This window comes from Panulirus ornatus, chromosome 3, assembly GCF_036320965.1.
Source record: "Panulirus ornatus isolate Po-2019 chromosome 3, ASM3632096v1, whole genome shotgun sequence".
NCBI classification, from domain to species: domain Eukaryota; kingdom Metazoa; phylum Arthropoda; class Malacostraca; order Decapoda; family Palinuridae; genus Panulirus; species Panulirus ornatus.
Window position 1 is genome coordinate 68,602,791 of NC_092226.1, and position 22,630 is coordinate 68,625,420.

The following is a 22,630-nucleotide window of genomic DNA, read 5'->3' on the forward strand; positions in this document are numbered from 1 at the left end:
GAGAGAGAGAGGTGGGCTGCGTGGCGGGCTTGCATCAATGTCGTGGCCGCCCTGCTTCCTAGCATCATGAAGCCACGCGTTCGATGCCCGTACAGCAGTCCCCCGATGGTCGCCGTGTTCTCCTCCCTGCCAACAGTTCGCCCACGCATCTCTCCAGTCGTCATGGCCGTGGTCGTCCTCCGCGTACACCCGTCGCCTTCCCTCTGCTCCCCCAAACTAACTGTCCCCAGTGGTTTCCCATCACTAGACCCAGTGGTCTCCTCTGGTCTCCCCACCACTGGCCCTAGTGGTCTCTTTTGGTTCCCCCACCAACTGGCCCCAGTAGTCTCCTCTGGTCCTCCCACCAATGGCCTTCCAAGTCGCTAGCGTTTCCTTCGCCCCTCCTGACTATCATGCCTCCCCTCCCGCTACTGCTGGCTGTCACTCCGAGTTGCTGACAATACCTCTCCCCTCCCCCACCACCGCCATCCCTTCCCCCAAAAGCTGGCGCTGGCAGGCGGGTCTGCAGGCAGGCTAACACAACACCCGCCGTTTGAACCTTCCCGCTCGACCGGCCGTGCTTACGTCGACCGACACGGCAGAGATGGAACAAACAAGCTAATAATTTGTGCTCCTGACTCCTCCGAAGCGAATGGCCGCCCGGCATCCACAGGAGGGCGAGGGAGTGGGAGTACTCGAAAGGGCTTGTGTTGCACACACACCAGTTTGTGTCTCTCCCAACACGAGCGCCTTCGGGAGACGGGACACATCAACGGAAGTTCAGGTAAAGGAGACGCCAGGTGTCATACTCTGAGGAAGTTGCTCTGAATACACTCCATTATGTGTTGGGAAATCAGAGGCAACTGTGAAACCATTGTGGCGTGAAGAAGATTGGAGTCCAGACGGACTCATGAGTGACGAACAAAGACACACACACACACACACACACGTTATGGCAAAGGGAACAGATGTCAAGGGAAAGGGAAGGGAAACCGTTGCTACGTTTATACAAAGGATTGATCTGCGCTTGTATGAAGTACTGCTCTCACATCTGGGGAGGTTCCAACTCCGCATTCTTACCTGAGAGATGAGTCGAATGTGTTCCGACTTATAAACTGTCCCAGGCTAACTTTAAAACTTGACCCACTTGCCTTATGCCACAATGTTGGTTCACTTTCCCTCTTCTACAGGTATTACTTTGGCTTTTCCTCCTGAGAGAAGGCAGTACTCGGCTATCTGCTGCGTCACGTGAATACTGTGTGGCCGTTGGCAACTCAAGGGTGGGCCGTTTTGATAACTCTTTCTTTCCCCCTACACCTCGAAGCTTTAGAACTCTGCACCTTCTCATGTCTTTCCCAATAACCATGACCACGAACTTTTTGAAAGACAGATTTTTCACTTCCCCCAAATTCGTAAATAATATTCCTCGTCTCTTCCTGTTCCCTTGCATTAACCTCTTTGTATTTCAATCAGGGCCTGGCTTTGATGTGGATTTTTGTCCGTGACTGGAGCCTCCGATGTAAAACAAAGTCCCAACTGCTACCATCACAAGTGCCGAGTACAACTGAGGAGATATTTGGAGAGAGCACACACCCCATGTTAAGAGGCGAGGGCCTCAGGCAATGCATGGATAGAGTGCAATGCTTCTACAGTTTCTCTCACTACATGTGTCGAGCACATGTGTGTTGATGATAATATACATTAAGTGTATATACATATATATATACACACACAAATAGATAGATAGATAGATATAGATAGATAGATAGAGATAAATATAGATAGATAGATAGATAGATAGATAGATAGATAGAGAGAGAGAGAGAGAGAGAGAGAGAGAGAGAGAGAGAGAGAGAGAGAGAGAGAGAGAGAGAGAGAGAGAGAGAGAGAGAGAGAGAGAGAATCGCCATTAAACGGCACTAAAGGTAGACGGGGGATGACGTGCGCTATTCACTTTACTCATCCCCAGTCGGAGAATGGAAAGGACACGAGGATTCGAACCCAGAGCAAGGGAGTGGGGCAAGAGATCACCAAACACAAGCGCCAGGTGCAAGAACGCCGGGAGGGGAGTGGACCACATCACCAGAGACAGTGCGGGGTGAGGGAGTCGACACACATTGGAACGTGGCGGAGGAGGAGGTGCTGCTGCTCGGAGCACTGGAGAGGGGAACGACAATAGGGCCGGGTGCAAGAGCGGACACACACACACACACACACACACACACACACACACACACACACACACACACACACACACACACGCCAGCCTAAGCAAGGTACCCATTTGTCGACCAGCCCCCGAAGGGAGGATGAACGGCCGGGAGTGACAATAGGCCAACACACACACACACACACACACACACACACACACACACACACACACAAACACACCTGCCAGTTGGTAAAAAGGTGAGGCAGGAACATACACAGGATACACCCAAGGGACGCAGACAACACGACACTTGGCCTGCAGCGAAGCCACAGGCTGGAGGCAGCAGTGTTTGGGTGTATCATTCTCGTCTACCCCTGTTCAGTCAACCAGCGGTCGGCAATACGCGCCCAGCGTATTCTCGAAGAGGATATAGGTCAAGAGAGTGACCTGACACCACCACTGCCACCACCACGAGTGGGTCATGAGAAGGCGCAGGCGTATGTGTGTGTGTGTGTGTGTGTGTGTGTGTGTGTGTGTGTGTGTGTGTGAGGTGTCCGCGCCCCCAGTGGGTGAAGCGACGACCAGCCAGCCAGCCACCTTCAACACTGTACTCCATCCTCTTTTTCTCTTTCCATCTCTGGAGGGTCATGGAGGAACATGACTCGCCCCAGGCCGACGGTGACAACAGCTGGTCACAAGGGTTACGGCGGGGGCCCAGAGTGAGGCCAGGGTAGGCTTCACGTCCGCCACAGTGCGAAGACACACAAACACACACACACACACACACACACACATATATATTTTTCTTGCGCGTATACCGCACTTACAAACGACACACCATGTCAGTGATATATATATATATATATATATATATATATATATATATATATATATATATATATATATATACTCCATCCTCTTTTTCTCTTTCCATCTCTGGAGGGTCATGGAGGAACATGACTCGCCCCAGGCCGACGGTGACAACAGCTGGTCACAAGGGTTACGGCGGGGGCCCAGAGTGAGGCCAGGGTAGGCTTCACGTCCGCCACAGTGCGAAGACACACAAACACACACACACACACACACACACACACACACACATATATATTTTTCTTGCGCGTATACCGCACTTACAAACGACACACCATGTCAGTGATATATATATATATATATATATATATATATATATATATATATATATATATATATATATATATATATATATATATATATATATAAGCAAACCCCAGAGAAATGGTCCCCCTAAAAAGAGAGGGGGGGTTGAGGGAGAAAGATGATCTAATATAGAAGGAGGGACTAAGAGACGAGAAGGCAACATAGCAACATAAAAAATGAGAATAACAGAGAGGGGAGGAACTAACAAGAGGGATGCAAGGGGCTAATAGAGACAATCTACTGGGACACCTGGTCAGCCATGTGGCGTGTGCTCGGCAGGGAAGTCTGTAATCAGGGAGGGAGGGCCTGACTGCAGCGGTGGCGCATGGGAGGAGTGTGGTGGGGAGGGGTGAAGGGGAGGAGTGTGGGAATGGGTGTGGGGAGGAGTGTGGAGCGTGTCAGAGAGAGAGAGAGAGAGAGAGAGAGAGAGAGAGAGAGAGAGAGAGAGAGAGAGAGAGAGAGAGAGAGCGCTGTGTGGCACACAGACGGAGTAATATGGAAGGGAGGGAGAGGTGCGATAGTAAAACGGGAGAGGAGCAACAGAGATGGGGAGTTGCGACAGAGGGAGGGAGTGGTGCGAAAGATGGAAGAAGAGGGACAACAGAGGTAGAGGGGTGCGACAGAGGGAGGGAGTGGTGCGAAAGATGGAAGAAGGGGGACAACAGAGGTAGAGGGGTGCGACAGAGGGAGGGAGTGGTGCGAAAGATGGAAGAAGAGGGACAACAGAGGTAGAGGGGTGCGACAGAGGGAGGGAGAGGTGCGAGCGTTTGAGATGGGAACACCACCTCACCAGCCACGGACAGGGGCTTGCTGACCAGCTGTCCCTATGGTCAGCCGGGCTTTAAAGGGACAACACAACACCCACACATAGCCAGGCTGTGAGGGCATAACACAGCACCCACACACAGCCAGGCTGTAAGGGGGTCATACAGCACCAATACACACACCGAGGCTGAGGGTTAACACAGCAGAGCACCCACACACAGCAAGGTTGAGGAGGGGGAGTGACACCGCATTCGCACAGCTAGGCTGTACAGGTTAACACAGTACCCATACATACAGCGAATATACCCCTCCCCACACAGTTCAACTCCCACTTCTCCGCACACTACCTGGCAATTTTTATTTCTAATTGTGGAAAACATTTTACGGTGGGGCTTGGCTGTGGACGGTGTGCTCTGGTTTCGGTGCATTATACATGACAGCTCGCGAGTGGATACGAGCAAGCGTTTCGTGTCATTTTTTGTTTTGTTTTGTTTTGTGGGCTGCCTCGCTAAAGCGGAAAACGGCAAACAAGTCTGAAAACAGAAGTGTGCGTACGACACACCTGGCAGCTAGAGAATGGATGTGAGCGAATGTGGCCTTCTTCTTTTGTTCCATGCGCTCCTCGCTAATGCTGGAAACGGTGATCATATATATATATATATATATATATATATATATATATATATATATATATATATATATATATATATATATATATATAAGCTCTTGAAGAAAGGGGCGAATATGCATGCAGTCTGTTAGAAGGTATGGGAAGGCCTGGGAAGTGACTCAGCTATCGCTTGCTGAGTACCTGCACTGGTGGCAGATTCGGGTGGGAAACTGAAGGGGCTCTGGTGACTTGAGTTTGGAAAAGTGTGCGAAAGGAGGATGTTGGGAGTATATGCCAAAAAGTGCAACGCTATTAGTGTTAGCTGAGTAAAGGGACAAGTTAAAGTAAGGTACGAGTTTGAATGGATAGAAATTGGAGGAAGTAAAATGTTTCAGATACCTGGGAGTGGACATGGCGGCAAAGAGAACAATGGAAGCGGAAGTAAGGGAGCGAAGATTCTGGAAGCACTGAAGAATATGTGAAAAGGTTGTTATCTGGGAGGGCGAAAATGGGATGTCTGAAGCTACAGCAGTCCCAATGATGTATAGATTCGAGGCATGGGTTATACACAAGGCTATGCAGAGGAGGGTGAATGTGTTGGATATGAAATGTCTGAGAACAAAATGTGGCGTGAGGTGGTTTGATCGAATAAGTAAGAAAAGGGGAAAAGAGAGGTGTGGTAATAAAGAGTGTGGTTGAGAGAGCTGAAGAGAATGTGCTGAAATGATCTGGACATATGGAAAGAATGAGTGAGGAGAGGTTGACAAAGACAAGGATGAAATGAAAAATATATTGAGCGTTCAGGGCCTGAACATGCAGGAGGGTGAAGGGCGTGCACGGAACAGACTGAGCTGGAACTGTGTGTTATATGTGAGGCGACGTGCTGACATGAAACCAGGGCATGTAAAGAGGCCGGGGTAAACCATGGAAAGGTCTTTGGGGGCTTAGTTGTGGATAGGGAGCTGTGGTTTCGGTACACACACTAAACACAAAAGCTAGAGAATGGATGTGAGCGGACACGGCAGTTCCTTCGTCTGTTCCTGGCGCTACCTCGCTAATGCTGGAAACTGCAAAAAAGGAGTTTATATATATATATATATATATATATATATATTATATATATATATATATATATATATATATATATATATATATATATATCAATGAGATGTAGTAATACATATCTTGTCTAGTAGTCTGCTGAAGAAGGGGAGTTAAGCCTATCCTCCAGCACACCGCTCTTAGCTAACCAACATGTGTCAGTGAACACAAAATCATACGGGCATTCACGGGAACACACAACAACACACGTGGACTGGTGGTGGGTGGTGTTGTGTGAGCTGTGGGTCCACCGCGATAAAGCCCAGTTCGATCCTGTGAGTGCTGGATGTGTGTGTTGTGTGTTCATGACGACATGTTGGGGTCTCGCGCCCTGCGTATGTATGTAAGAAATACTCGTACTTGTGACAGTGGGAGAAACACTCTGTGTGCTTCACTCCCCCACCTAACATACTCACACCGCAGACCTGTTGGTGCATCTCGCTGGCGATGTCTTGTGAAAAATTGCCCCCATCCTCTTGTTCATGGAGACTCCTGTCTCTCTCCTCCCCCTACTCTCATCATCTCTCCTATCTCTCTCTGCGAGCGTTACGCGCTAGTCCTTCCTTTCTAAATCCGTCGTCGCAATCTCCAAACACTCTCTCTCGCTCCTCCATCTCCTCTCTACACATTGTTATACAGTCCTCTCTCTCTCTCTCTCTCTCTCTTGCTCTCTAATCCGTCGTCGCATGCCCCAAACATCTCTCTCTCCTCCATCTCTCTACACATTATTACTCTCTCCTCCTCTAACTCCCCTCATATCTCCACTCAGCTTCTCTCTCGCTCTCTCCCCTCTCCCTCTGGAACTCCCGTCATACATCACCTCTCTCTCGCCCGTGCGAGGCTGCATCATCCTCCCCTCGCCCCGTCTGAACCGATGGGACTCATATGCCTCATCATTAACACTCTCGTCAACACCTTACGGTAGCCTCACAGTACCATCCGTGTCGAGATGTGTGTCCCGGGGAAACAATACCCAACGGTAAAACACCAAAGGACGAAAGGACTGGTTTCTCTTTCTCCGTGTCCCCTCCCTTAAAATAACTCGTAGGGAGGGAAAGTTTTATAACGAGAAGCGGTCCAGTGGATACCAGCTGAAGACTGAAGTCAGCGGGGAGAGAGAGAGGAGAGGAGGAGGAGGAGGAGGAGGGAGGAGGAGGAGGAGGGGGGCCTCCCCTCTCCGACGGAGCAGTGCTGGTGTGGTCGCGATGGGGGTTGGCCACACTGCTCTCCTGACCCCTCTCCCACCAACCAACAACGGCCACACCGCTGAAGGTCAAGCAGGCTGCACGGCATGACACTCTGTGTGTGTGTGTGTGTGTGTGTGTGTGTGTGTGTGTGTGTGTGTGTGTGTGTGAGAGAGAGAGAGAGAGAGAGAGAGAGAGAGAGAGAGAGAGAGAGAGAGAGAGAGAGAGAGAGAGAGAGAGAGAGTCACGGAAATAAGGAATCAGGGACTTTGAACAGAACAAGCTGTGGTGATCTTGCGTAGCACCCTCACATAGGCAAGGCGGCTAAGTACTGAGGTAAGGAAAGGTAAAAATCATAGGTAGGAAGTAGGAAGTGGGAGAGGTAAGGCAAGATAAGGCTGGGGTGGGTAACCCAGACCAAACAGTCGGGTTGGGTGAAGCTGGACGGAACACAAGGTAGAAAAGAGCCATGAGAGTCAAACAGGGACAAGAGGATTACCATTGCGGAAGGAGCTTAAGGGAAGAAGGGAAGAGGGAGGGAAAAGGAGAGGGCCAGGGAAGGAGGGAGAGAATATATTAAGAGGAACCAGTAAGAGGGTTTACACAATGGAGTATCATCACGAAGGAGAGTGGCTAAATGTGGCGTTGGGACTACGAAGGCTACTGTGGAGATGTGGAGGCGTCCATCCTTTGAAAACCCGCCTGAAGGAGAGGCGGGGGGCCGGGCGGAGCAAGACCAGGAGGACTCTGAAGCAGGCACGGTGGGCCTAGGGAGACGCGAAGCACAATACCGGGGAGTCAATGGGCAAGGTGTAGGGTGTCATTAAGCGAGCGGGTCCCAGGTTAGGATGAAGGACGCCTGAAGGACGCTCTAAGGACGCTGTCAAGTCAGCGTGAAGGAGCCAGACTTAACTCCGGGAGACCACTGGCAACGGAACCAAGACACTGAGAGAACATGAGGTGAGGGAGTTTCCTGGGTTGATCATGGGTTGTGGGAGGTTACTGGGTGATCATGGGTTGTGGGAGGTTACTGGGTGATCATGGGGTGTGGGAGGTTACTAGGTGATCATGGGGTGTGAGAGGTTACTGGGCGAACATGAGGTGTGGGAGGTTACTGGGTGAACATGGGGAGTGGGAGTTTATTAGGTGAACATGGGTTGTGGGAGATTACTGGGCGAACATGGGGCGAGGGATGTCGCGGGTGTGTACTGGGAAACAAGATATTACAGAGGTGCATGGGAGGCCACCGAGTGTATAGAGGGTGTGGGAGGCCAGAGTGCACAGGGGTGTGTGGGAGGACACAGAGTGTACAGGGGTGTGTGGGAGGACATAGAGTGCACAGGGGTGTGTGGGAAGACACCGAGTGTACAGGGGTGTGTGGGAGTACACCGAGTGTACAGGGGTGTGTGGGAAGACACCGAGTGTACAGGGGTGTGTGGGAGTACACCGAGTGTACAGGGGTGTGTGGGAGGACACCAAGTGTACAGGGGTGTGTGTGGGAAGACACCAAGTGTACAGGGTTGTGTGTGGGAAGGATACGAACTGAGAGGATAGAGAGCCGGGGTGTGGTGTGTGTGTGTGTGTGTGTGTGTGTGTGTGTGTGTGGAGCACACTGGGTGCTGGGAGACTTCTGTTACTGACCTTGATGAAGTGCTTGGCGCGGGTGAGGAGGCCGAGCGTCGTGTGTCGAGAGCCGTCAGGTCCGAGTGGTACCATCTCCTTCAACTTCTCCAGGCAGGTCCGCAAGTGTGCCCGCCTGTAGGGAGAAACCCACACAACGTCAGTGCCACACCTACACCACACCTTGCACACTGACCACACCTGACACTACACTTACACCTGGCGCGTTTACTACACCAGCGTTACACCCTACACCTATATTAGACACTTTTATCACGCCTAGACTACACCCGACAACTATGTTTGACACTCTTATACCATAGCTGCACCACACCTTACACCTACACCTTACACTTTAAGACTACATACACACAGACGTAGCTGCGATACACAGGCAGAATAGCGAGCTGCGTAACAAGAATTACCTCCGCGATTCTTGGACACGGAGATCCCGCGATGGAGGACTGTATAAATCATACAATATGTATAATGCAACTGCAGACCACACCACCTCCTCTGTTAAGCTAGGCTACAACCTCACTCCTGTTGCTCTGTTTAAGTAGGTCATCACTCATAGAAGTTGCTATGTTAAAACACCACAGCCTCACTTATACTGCGCTACGCAGATCACTCATGGCGCTGCTCTGTTAAAACACCACAACCTGACTTACGTTGCTATGTTAAAGGATAACTGATGGCGCTGCTATGTTAAAACACCACAACCTGACCTACGCGGCTTTGCTGCATTACGTAACTCCTACTGTTGCTATATTACATCAAAACACAGCTCAACTGCCTCTCTATAACACAGGAAACCTACGTCTATTTCCCGGATGTAAATCTACATATGCAAAATCCTCTACATAATGGCAATGTTATATACATCTGTCTCACTTACTGCTGTTGTATTATGATGCAGGACCCCAATGCTGCAGCTGTATTATGAAACAAGACCTCAATGCTGCTGCTGTATCATGAGAACGACCTTAATGCTGCTACTGTATGATGAGATTATATATATATATATATATATATATATATATATATATATAGTACACTCCTTGCGCTACCTCGCAGACGCGAGAGACAGCGGCAAAAAAAAAAAAAAAAAAAAAAAAAAAATATATATATATATATATATATATATATATATATATATATATATATATATATATATATATATATATATACACACACACACACATAATATTCGGTCCTTCGTATAAACTGACCTGGCTTAGTCAACAGCTGACCAATAATGGATATTGGAAAATGAACTCCAAATGGTTCTGAGATGCAATTAATGTATCTAAAAGTTGCATAAGATACTCAGGCTCTCTCTCTCTCTCTCTCTCTCTCTCTCTCTCTCTCTCTCTCTCTCTCTCTCTCTCTCTCTCTCTCTCGGCAGTGATTCACAGGGCCTGTTAGTACACGGATCTGTGCTGCGTTCATACTGGGAGCACGTCCCGCGAATTCACGTAACACTGAGGACACGTCACGTGGGGTCACGTAACAGTGGGAGCACTATACCTCAAGAGACCCACAGCGACACTTAACACTTGGAAATGACACTGGCAACCAACACCCACACTTGAGAACTACAGTCAAAACACCAAACTGCACTTAAATCGACGAGTACACTTTTAACTGCACACCCAAACCTTCGCCTATACTGAAAGCCATACTTAAAAAGACACCCACACTGACACTTTACACCCCTCCCCCGCTACACCCATACTTGCAACCTTTACCTCCAAGTACACTCCTTGGCTCCTCCCGCCACCACCACCCTCAAGCCTACACCCACACACTACACCTTCCTCAGGAGCTACAGCGGCTACACCCACACACTAAACCTTCCTCAGGAGCTACAGCGGCTACAGAGACACACTACACTTTCCTCAGGAGCTACAGCGGCTACACCCACACACTACACCCTCTTCAGGAGCTACAGCGGCTACACACACACACTACACCTTCTTCAGGAGCTACAGCGGCTACACCCACACAGTACACCTTCTTCAGGAGCTACAGCGGCTACACCCACACACTACACCTTCTTCAGGAGCTACAGCGGCTACACCCACACACTAAACCTTCTTCAGGAGCTACAGCGGCTACACCCACACACTAAACCTTCTTCAGGAGCTACAGCGGCTACATCCACACACTACACCTTCTTCAGGAGCTACAGCGGCTACACCCACACACTACACCTTCTTCAGGAGCTACAGCGGCTACACCCACACACTAAACCTTCTTCAGGAGCTACAGCGGCTACACACACACACACTACACCTTCTTCAGGAGCTACAGCGGCTACACCCACACACTAAACCTTCTTCAGGAGCTACAGCGGCTACACCCACACACTACACCTTCTCCAGGATCACCACAACCGCTGCGGCAGCGCACCGGCGCCCACAACACCATCCCTCCTCCCTCTCCGGTTATTGCTCCCGCCGCCGGGCATGTAATAAGATTTACCGGGATTAATTAGGATTTAAGGTCAGGATTAACCAGGGAATAAACGTGACGATTAATTAGCATTTAAGATCAGGATTAATTGGGGGTAAAACTTTGTAACTAATAAGGGTTTAAAATCTTAATCAATTACGATTACATATAACGACTAATTGGGATACGCCATTGGGATGAAACATTACGACTAATTAGGATTTAATGTCAGGATTAATGAAGATTATAAGTAACGACTAATTTGGATTTAAGGTCAGGATTAATTAGGTTGAAAGGTTAAAATCTAGACTAAAAAGGGCTGGATTGAAATTTACGATTATCCAAGATTTAAGGTCAAGATTACTTTAGGAATTAAAGTTAGGGTTAATCAGGGCTTAGGATGGTATAATCACAATTTATAGTAAGGTTCGAGTGGGATTTAAGGCTAGGATTCATCAGGGTTAAAATCTAGGACTGACTAGGATTTAAAAGTGGATTTGTTACGATTTACAGTAGGGTTTAGTGGGGGATTTGGCAATCAGCAACAATGAGGATTTAAGGATAAGATTAGCATGACTTAAAGGTAAATATTACAAGGATTTAATCAAGACTGATTAGGATTTAAAGTGAAGTTTAATCAGGATGTACAGTGGGGTTTAATCAGTATATAAGATGAGGATTAATTAGAAATTAAGATTAATTAGTATTCAAGATTAATTAGAATTTAAGATTAACTGGGACTGAAAGTCTGGATCAACTGAGGGTTTAATGTCAGGAGTAGTTAGAGCCTAAGGTCACGCATGAACCTTGGTGAACCTCAACCTTAATGGGTTTATACTGGAGGGTGTAGTTTTATCATGGGTGTAGGTGTAGTGAGATGTGTCGGTATGAGGATGTAGGTAGAGAGGTGGGTAGGTATAAGGGTATAGGTGTAGTGAGGTGTGTAGGCATGAAGGTGTAGGCGTAGGCATGAGGGTGTATGTGTACTTAAGTTTAAAGGTATGAGGGTGTAGGTAGAGTGAGGTACTGTAGGTATGAGGGTGTAGGTGAAGTGAGGTCTGAAGATATGAAGGTCAGGTTGTACTGAGGTGTGGTAGTCTCTGGGTGTAAGTGTAATCTGCTGAATGAGTATCTGGGTGTAGGTGTAGTCTGCTGTATAAGTATCATGGTGTAGGTACAGTGAGGTGTGTAGGTATCAAGATCTTGGAGTAGTGAGCTGTACCTAGGGGTGTGAGCAAGTTACACACAGGCAACAGACCAGTGTAACGAGGAAGGCATATTGGGTAGGTGTAGCTGTGTACGCCCTGACGGCAGACCAGAGGGTGGTATACACTCTACACCCCACATACACACACACACACACACAGAGCGCAGGGGCTGGTGACTGGTGGTGTAGGCCAAGCTAAGCCACCCCACGGGTAATAAAATGTACAGGAAATAAAATATCAAATTTCCATTAATCAATTAACACCGAGAGCGTAATTCCCCGGGCCTGAACAACTGAATTGGGCTCAAGAGGTTGGTAAGCCCCAGGGACGGAAAATTAGGCCAAAACCGCCCTTGTTCCCCTTGTGTATAAGTGCCATTCTATTTTCTATTTTTCCCCTTTCTCTTCTCCCCTTCCTCCTCTAGATTGGGCGGCTAAAAAGCGAGCGTCACTCGCGCTAAGGACGAAAAGGATGGAAGCCTGGACGAAAAACTTTGAGATGGAATCAGAACCCAGCGACGAGGTGTGTGTGTGTGTGTGTGTGTGTGTGTGTGTGTGTGTGCAAGTACCTATCAGTAATGTAAGGAGAGGGGGAGTTTTACACTCTTGCAAGATTCTCAGCCATCATACAACTTAGATTTATATATATATATATATATATATATATATATATATATATATATATATATATATATATATATATATATATATGTCGTGGCTGCATTAACCATGTCCTCCATCATTCTGATCCATTCATCCACTACTCGTATACTATAAAAATACTTTTTCCACATCTTTTTTTTGGGGTCGACAAGTGTCTTGCTTAAGTTCACTTTACGTCCTCCTCTGGCTGCTCTATCCCTACACCTCTCGACGAACTGTCCACTGTCCTCGCCATCGATCTGTTTTAAGAATTTAAAATGTTGTGATTAGGTCACTCCTCGCTCCTCTCTCTCTTCCAGGGTGGGCTAATTTAAAGTTTCTAGCCTTTCCCTGCTACTCAGAGCTCTCCTAATTCTGGTACCATCTTTGTCGCCCTCCTCTAGATCTTCTCTATTGCCTCTTATGCGCTTCTTTAGGTGCTGTGACCAAACTTGAAAGGTATATCATTATATTCTGGCTTGGCCTAATGAACAGCTCGCTAAAATATTTCCTTCCCCATATTCTTAAAACCTGTTCTGATGTCTGCCAGCAAGCAGTTGGTCTTCTGAACTATCCTCCAAATCTGGGACTCCGGCGACTCCCAAGTCCTTCTCACACACATACACACAATCCTGAGGACGATTTCCGACTTGGAATAATCATTTTAAGGTCTTCTTTCTCTCTACTCTATCCTCATTACTTCACGCTTGCTTGGGTTTGAACTTCGTCGACCATGTATCAGAACAGCTTTGGAATCTGTTCAGGTCCCCTTGTAAGCAATCCTCCTCGCTTTTTTTTTTCTTCACTTCACTCATGACCTCTCCATCAACTGCGAAGATATCCTGGTAGGATTCCATACCGACAGGCTAGTCATTCATAGAGATCAAGAAGAATAATGGTCCTATAAAGCGAGTCCTAGGGCACTCCGCTGGTCAACTCGAACCCATTTGGAGATGACTCCTCTAACATGCGTCCTCTGTTCCCTACCAGTGAGATAACCTTCTGTCCATTGAGGGGATTTCCCCTTATTCCTTCCGGGTGATCTAGCTTCTTAATCAGCCTCCAATGCAGTTACAGTGTCAAATGTCACGTGCACTTTCCCCATAATCGATCCATGAACTCCAGCTCTTTACTACTAGCGATAAATCCATCAACATTTGACTAAAAAATGATTTTCAGTGTGACATTATCCTCTCCTAACACCCCTGTAATATCTGCCGAGCTGGAGGGCCTGCTCCCATCCTCTTCTCATATGGCGTCTCCACTTTTTTGCCTTCTGACTGACATCTCTGCTCTTCTCCCTCCCATCCTCTTGTCTCATATGGCGTCTCCACTTTTCTGCCTTCTGATTGTCATCTTTGCTCTTCTCCCTCCCATCCTCTTGTCTCATATGGCGTCTCCACTTTTTTGCCTTCTGATTGACATCTCTGCTTTTCTCCCTCTCATCCTTTGATCTATCATATTCGATGAATATCTCACTCAATTCCACCTTGTCATTAAGTTTCTAAGCTTTCCCAAGTACCTCCTGGCTAGAAGACTCCAAGCCAAACGTAGCCATAACTGGTCGTCTACTTACATCTTGGTTCAAACCAACAATTCTTCTCCTTTTATCACGGAAATCGCGTCTGGAAATCCCACAGCCTTCGGCAATTTCTTTTTAACAAGCATTTCCTCCTTCTACCCCCGTTTCTTCTCTTGATGTATGCTCTTCCAGTCCAAAAAAAAAATAATCGATGCTTCACTTCTATCAACTTCCTGCTTTGCTATTCTTTCAATTTCTGGTGACACCCACTTTTCACACCTAGATCCTTCAGTGCTGAATTCTCAACCCCTTGCCTTTCTTTACGTTCTCTCTTTCGGCTAGGAAAGCACTGGTCCTGTGTGCTCTGTACACTTCCTGACGTTCCATCACAAATGGCCCCACACACACACACTTCCTTGACGGCTTCACCTCCACCTGCGTATATCATTCTCTCACGTTCCATCACAACTGGCTCCACACACACACACTTCCCTGATGGCTTCACCTCCACCTGCGTATATCATTCTCTCACGTTCCATCACAACTGGCTCCACACACACACACTTCCCTGATGGCTTCACCTCCACCTGCGTATATCATTCTCTCACGTTCCATCACAACTGGCTCCACACACACACACACTTCTCTGATGGCTTCACCTCCACCTGCGTATATCAGTCTCTCACGTTCCATCACAACTGGCCTCACACACACACTTCCCTGACGGCTTCACCTCCACCTGCGTATATCATTCTCTCAAAACAGCTTCACTTCATTTCCTCTGTATCTCTGCTTGGATGACCCTCGGGGTCTGTGTTTCCCCCTCTATCGCTCTTCACGCTCTGAGTCTGTTGAACTGCTGCCGATATTGCTCTTTCTAAAACGTCCCAACCCACTGCTGTCAATAGCTGTGTGTGTGTGTGTGTGTGTGTGTGTGTGTGTGTGTCTTACTTCTTTTTACTCTAACCAAACTGCTGCCGATATTTCTCCACTTCTGCTCTTCCCTGCCTGGCTCTATCTTCAAATAAGAGTTTGCATGTGCCGTAGTCCTCTGCGCTGGCTGAACAGCAGCTAATATTGCTCCTGCCCTTCCCTGCCGTGCGTGTGCGTGGGGGTGCGACGTGTCGTGGCGCCCTGCGTGCATGGAGCCCCGGCTGTACCCTGAGTGTGGTGGTGGTGGGAGTGGGAGGAGGGAGGGAACGAAGTACTAATCAGCCAATCAAGAGGAAGGCACTCCGCTCGCCGATGAAGAATCAGTTCCGCGCAATTGGTTCGTTAAGGTTCACACACCCAGCGCGTAGCGAGGTGATTTACGTCTTAATGGCACGTATTGGAACGGGCGTGTGCCTCCTGCACTACACTATATTGCCGCCTTCCACTCTCCACTTCTATTCTGCCTCCCATCTCCCCCTCCACAAGACCTCCCCCTCCTCCCATCTCCCCTTACCATCTCGGGCTCCCCTCCCCCAGCACCATTTCCTCCCAACAGGGCACCAGGAGCTCCCCACAGTGAAATATTGAGGCCGTCCCTGCCCGTAAGCCAACGCCAAGGGCGGATGTCATACATTTCATGCTTGCTCCTCTTGGACGAGTCTGCCCTCAAGATATACAAACATACATACATACATAAATGTATACATACATACATACATACATACGTGTGTGTGTGTGTGTGTGTGTGTGTGTGTGTGTGTGTGTGTGTGTGTGTGTGTGTGTGTGTGCGTCAGAGGTGAAGGGAACGATAGAGTGAAAAATATTTTGAGTGATCGGGGCCTACACATGCAGGAGGGTGAATGGCGTGCACGGGATAGAGTGAACTGGAAAGATGTGGTATACAAGGGTCGACGTGCTGTCTATGGACTGAACCACGGCATGTGAAGCATCCGGGGGAAACCATGGAAAGGTCTGTGGGACCGGGCTGAGGACAGGGGACTGTGGTTTCGATGCATTACACATGACAGGTAAAGAATGGGTGTGAGCGAAAGCGAACTTTCTTCGTTTGTTCTTGGCGCCACCTCCCTAGAGCGGGAAACACCGAAAATATGTGCAACTCGAGTCTAAGCCTTTATTTTCCCCTTGTAGCACTAGCGTTACTCAGTAGCACTGGTCCCCCGCTGCTCTTCCTCAGTGGCACAGCCCCCTCCTCCCCAGTGCACGTTACTCAGTGACATTAGTCCCCTGTTGCCCTTACTCAGTGGCACGGTCGGTGGCCCCTGCCACTGGCCAACAAACACCCACCAAAACCATGGGTTTTCAGAGGGAAATTATAAGATTCTGTCGCAAGCGAAGGGCGAGACGATTCGACGTTATTTGTCAAATTTAAGAGTTCTTTTTTTGCGCTTGAAATGAAAGACTGGCCGAGAACGCCGAGAGAAGTCTGCGCTGAGAGGTTCTCTTTGAGATAAACGCAACTCTTAATGACACGAGAAGATATCCCCCGGTCTAGAGAGAGCTGGCAACACTACCGAGATCTGACACGTGCTGCCCCCACGCAGTCACAGCAAGAACCAGGAGCGAGCGACTCCTTCCTTGTAAACAAACGGCTGATGACCGAACACTCGCATGATCAGGTGAGGAGGAGGATACCAGTGCTCCTACGGTGATGCCTCCCAGCTTCGCAGGAGCTATGACCGATCTCATGTTACTCAATGCATTTGTGAATGTGTCTCGTCTTTCACCCAACGCTACATACAAATACGTTTTGTTAAGCTCACGTTATTTTTGGCTAGGTTACCACGGCGATGGTAGGGAGCTTCATATGTCACTTTTACTTCATGTTTGCTGCGCTAAGTCGTGACCATATTGAAACCAGTAATTTTCATTTTCCTAAAAAAAAAAAAAAAAAAAAGGTCCCATGGCTTCGAAAACTCTGCAAACCCGTCCACTAAATTACACAAATCACTGCATCACACAACACGAATTCTTGCCCGCGCGTCTTCCGACCAGAAAATAGGCAAGCAAATATATATACACACCCACCCACACACACACACATATATATATATATTTTCCGCGCCGTAAATCACCCCAAACATCCGACACCCCAACATTTTCTTCAACACCTCCCACACATGATAACAACCTCCCTCTTCCCCCCTTCCCCACCCACCCAGACCTCCCATCCACCCCAATAACTTATACCTTATCACGCCCTGGGTGCAACCCTCTCCTCACACAGCTGAACACAGGGGCACACATTTCGTTATTACAGTTCGCTCTGGGGGAAGAAGGCATCACAAGCCAATAATTACGTACACCGCCCTTCCTTGTACGGCAAGCGAAGCATCATACCATACATGCTCCAGCGAATACATCGGGAGAACCAAGACATAACGAACATAACGAAGTAAGAGTTTAATATCAGTCTGGATATTACGTCACCTGCAAATGATCGTTCGTTACTAACGAGTCTATGCTCGTTGACGACATATAGACGTTCTATTAGGTCCAAGCGAACACTCCTAAACACAGCCTAAAAAAAAAAGGAAACTATCTCACGACCTCCTCTTCCCCACAAAGAACTCGAACCAATCATATAATCCTTCGGTTTAACGATCTCCCAGAGTCCAGTGGTGGTGCGTGGTCCCCGGGGCGAATGCGTGTCATCCGAGGTCATCAACTCTCCCCACCCTACCGTGCCACGACCTCCGTCCGCCCCTGGACCAGGCTGGATGATGTGGCCACCCTGCCTGTGCTGGTGGTGGAGCCAAGCGTCCAGACTCTCCGAAATAGTGAAACCAGTCCAAGTCCTCTGTGGAATACACATTACGGGTCTATGTGGATCATACTTGACGTTTACCTTAAGATGGTTTCGGAGGTCTTCTACCTCCCACAGCTGGTTGTGTGTGTGTGTGTGTGCATGTGTGTGTGTGTGTGTGTATGTGTGTGTGTGTGTGTATGTGTGTGTGTGTGTGTGTGTGTGTGTGTGTGTGTGTGTGTGTGTGTGTGTGTGTTTATATATATATATATATATATATATATATATATATATATATATATATATATATATATATATACAGTGTGTGTGTGTGTGTCCAGGCAAAAGTACAGAGACCCCTCTAATCACACACACACACACACACACACACAGCCTGGCAGGGAAGCAGGTGGTCGCAATGACCGATCCCACTGTACAACAATCATATAATACAAACGTGATATACAAAGACCACCTCGCAGCACTAGAGCAAATCGCTATAAGCACACCGCTTGTACAGTCTGTGAGTAACCCATACTAGCCTAACACCAGTTAGGGGAGAAAAAGGTAATGATAGAATCAGATAATAACATAAGACGAAATCACCCAAATGCCCTTGATATACAGCGAATTGGTCAGCCTCAGATAAAAGCAAACAATACCAGAATATATATATATATATATATATATATATATATATATATATATATATATATATATATATATATATATATTCCTATGAGTCCACGGGGAAAATAAAACACAAGTTCATTTTCCCCGTGGACTCGTAGGAATATTTTGATCACGCGCAAAATTGTGATCCTTTCCAATATATATATATATATATATATATATATATATATATATATATATATATATATATATATAATTTTCTCTCCCCACGAGAGGAAAGAACAGAGAATCCCTTGGAGCTTACACTCGGGAGCCCAAGAGTTAACAAATCATTTCGGGGAATCAGTCAGGTCGCCACAGCTTGGCCGAGCCTTACTGGGGGTCGGTCGGCCTGCCGCCTTCTCCTTCACAAACATTTACTCTCACATGTTTGTGTCATTTTTATTTTGTCTTTTATCTTTTTTTTTTTCGAAAAGTGGAGGGATGATCGAAGTATAAAATCATATAGTAAATATGCTTTAAATACTGTAAGTATGTGCGTTTGTAGGTATGCATGTGATGATATGATTATTACACGAAAGTGCACTTGGGAACTTATCGTGTTTCATTTCCCCGTGGACTCATAGGAATATATATATATATATATATATATATATATATATATATATATATATATATATATATATATATATATATACCCTCATGTGTGCGAGGTAGCGCTAGGAAAAGACAACAAAGGCCACAATCGTTCACACTCAGTCTCTAGCTGTCATGTAATAATGCACCGAAACCACAGCTCCCTTTCCACATCCAGGCCCCACAGAACTTTCCATGGTTTACCCCAGACGCTTCATGGGGGAGAGAGAGAGAGAGAGAGAGAGAGAGAGAGAGAGAGAGAGAGAGAGAGAGAGAGAGAGAGAGAGAGAGAGAGAAAGAAAGAGAGAATGCACCAAGTTTCTTGATGAGCCTTGGCTCCCAAATCAACGGAGGACGAAGGTGGCAGCCATCGGAATGAGAAAAAACGTTCTCATGACCAATTTCCATTCCCTTGGAGGCTATGGCTTCCTTAGAATGAACCCACGGACGGTGAGTGTGTGTGTGTGTGTGTGTGTGTGTGTGTGTGTGTGTGTGTGTGTGTGTGTGTGTGTGTAGGGGAGGAGGGTAAAGCTATAGCGAAAGAGGGAGGCTGGTGACTCTCGCTTGTTAAGTGTGCGGTATGACGGGACTCAAAGGTGACACCACCCCCAAACACTATGGTCAGGTACAGATGATGCCACCATGGGAACAACCCTTCCCTCACACCACCACCATCACCACCTCCAACACCTCCGGTAAGGTGGTGGTGGTGTAAGGTGACTGAAGACTTGTAGGGCCCAAAGTTCGCCCAGTTCCCCATCAACGTCAACCCAAAAACAGGCGTATCTCCCCGCCCGATACTTTCCTCGTCTTTCGTTAATTACCAGTATGTAGCTTTGTCTCCGACTGTCTATTCCCTCTATGTACGAACGGTATATATATATATATATATATATATATATATATATATATATATATATATATATATATATATATACTCCCGGATGAGTTGGATGAATTTCGAAACGATCGATACAGCTCGTGTTCTCTCGGTAAGGTTGGCGAGCGTGAACGTAAGACAAACTTCCTAATGATTATGGTAACCCCAAACTTTATAGTTAGTTATTTCCCCCCCGGAAATGTAAGGTCAATAAAACAGATATTACGGGTAAATGACAGAAAATATCATTGGCAACCGATTATATTATATAATGAATGGTGGGGTACCAATGTGAGGCCAGACCATTGGGCATTTCTCAAAATCCTTCGTCCGTGATGCCATATTGTTTCACAAAAAAAGTGGTAAGATACTTTTTTTTCTTTTTTAATTCATATATCGGCAGCTGAACCCCGCTTGCCAGTGACGTGTGTAAAAGCTAAAGTACTGTGAAGGTGATAACATTATGTGGGAAGCACCACACCACGAACAGGAAGGAGTCTGTTACACTCATGGGTGGGCCGTTTTGATACCTGTATCTCTCCCTACATCTCAAAAACTTTGGAATGCTCTACCCTCTCATCTGTCTTTCCCAATAATTAAGGCCTGGCACTATTCTAAAAAAAAAAAAAAAAAAAGGGAGAGACTTTTCATTTCATTCTAAGATTCGTAAATACTTTCCTTTGTCTCTTCTTTTTCCCCCTCATTAACCCCTCCATATTTTAATTAGGGCCTGGCCTTTTGATGAGGACTTTTGTCCGTGATTGGAGCCTCCTAACAAAAAGAATATCGAACCCCGGGGTCCCTGCTCGTAAATATTGTGCGGAAAGCAAGGAATACTTTTGTGAATCACCTGCAGCAACATATAAACACCCACAGCAACACACAAACACCCATAGGAACACCAAAACACCTAGAGCAACACATAAATACCCACGGAAACACATACACACCCACAGCAACGTACAAAACATCCACAGCAACGTACAAAACACCCACAGCAACGTACATAAACACCCACAGAAACGCATAAACACCCACAGCAACACATAAAACACCCACAGCAACACATAAAACACCCACAGCAACACATAAAACACCCAAAGAAACACATACACCCACAGAAACACACAAACACCCATAGCAACACATAAAACACCCACATCAACACATGAAACACCCACAGCAACACACAAACCCATGGCAACACATAATTGCAATCAAGGTACACCATGGCGTCAACCTCTCCCTTCAAGCACCACGACATTATTGTCCTCTCATGGTAATCCCAGTCGCCCCTCTTGCTCTCCCCACCATCCTCCCCAGATTACCTCTCCAGCCCCCCATTCGTGGTCTCCCCCATCCACCCCCAAGCCTCCATGGCCTCCGGCAGTAACGAGCCCCCCAAATAACGGGCCACTAACATGCAAAAAACGCGTCTTGTAAATCGTCATTAAAAATAACGTAATGCCTTTAAGTGAGACATTTTCTAAATCCAGAATCAAATTTCAGGTTCCCTCCTCCTCCCTCCCGTTTTTTCTTTATGCTGGACTTTCTTCGATAATATCAACTAACAGCTAGGGATGTTGGACGATATAATACAGGAGGAGCAGATTCCCGTCTGCCACGAACCCCGGAACCGCTATATAACAGCAGGAATGATGAAGGAGACTTAGAATCACCCGGTAAATCTGAACGTTGAATCATCCGGTAAATCTGAAACGTTGAATCACCCGGTAAATCTGAAACGTTGAATCACCCGGTAAATCTGAAACGTTGAATCACCCGGTAAATCCGAATGTACGATCCAGATTTACCGGGAGAGGGGTGGGGGAGGGGGATACCAACGGCAGCAGGACCAACTGCACTAGCAGTAGTCAAGTCTGCAGGGACGGCGGCAGCAGCAGTAGCAGACGCAGTAACTACAGCAGCAGGAGCAGCAGAAGGGGGGGGCCAGCAGTCATCACCAGTCGCCGGGTGATCGCGGCAAAAGTTTGCCATAAAAGTTGTTTGTCGCCGAGTTTTATGTTCGGGGGGGAGGAGGAGCTGGCTGCTGCCGTGAACCCACCCACCCAACACCTCGCTCCACCTTTAAGACACTGGCGGCGACCCCACCACACCCCACCCTCGCCCGGACGCCCCACAGTCCATCCCTCTTCCCCTCCCTCACACAGCAGCAACAATGATAACCAAGACCTGCTCTTCCACAAGACAATAAGACTTTGGTACCGAGAAGAACGCAAAGCAGGCAGGCGAGCGGGCGGGCGGGTGGTCGAGCCACCAGCTGGCTTATCTGGTCGATTCCCTTATCGTCAATCCGGGTGAGGGCGAGAGGAGCCAAGCCAACCCCAACCCAAGACGTCCCCGCCGTG

General features: G+C 47.5%; 1 protein-coding gene across 5 annotated transcripts in view; it reads right to left on the reverse strand.

The window, feature by feature from the left end:
* Positions 1-22,630, reverse strand: part of LOC139763143 (max dimerization protein 1-like) — a 618,467-nt gene that overhangs the window by 68,116 nt on the left and 527,721 nt on the right. For all 5 annotated transcript variants that reach the window (XM_071688871.1, XM_071688879.1, XM_071688850.1 and 2 more), the window contains exon 4: positions 8,609-8,723. In XM_071688871.1, coding sequence (XP_071544972.1) covers positions 8,609-8,723 — 115 coding nt within the window. The remainder of the gene's footprint in view (positions 1-8,608; positions 8,724-22,630) is intronic.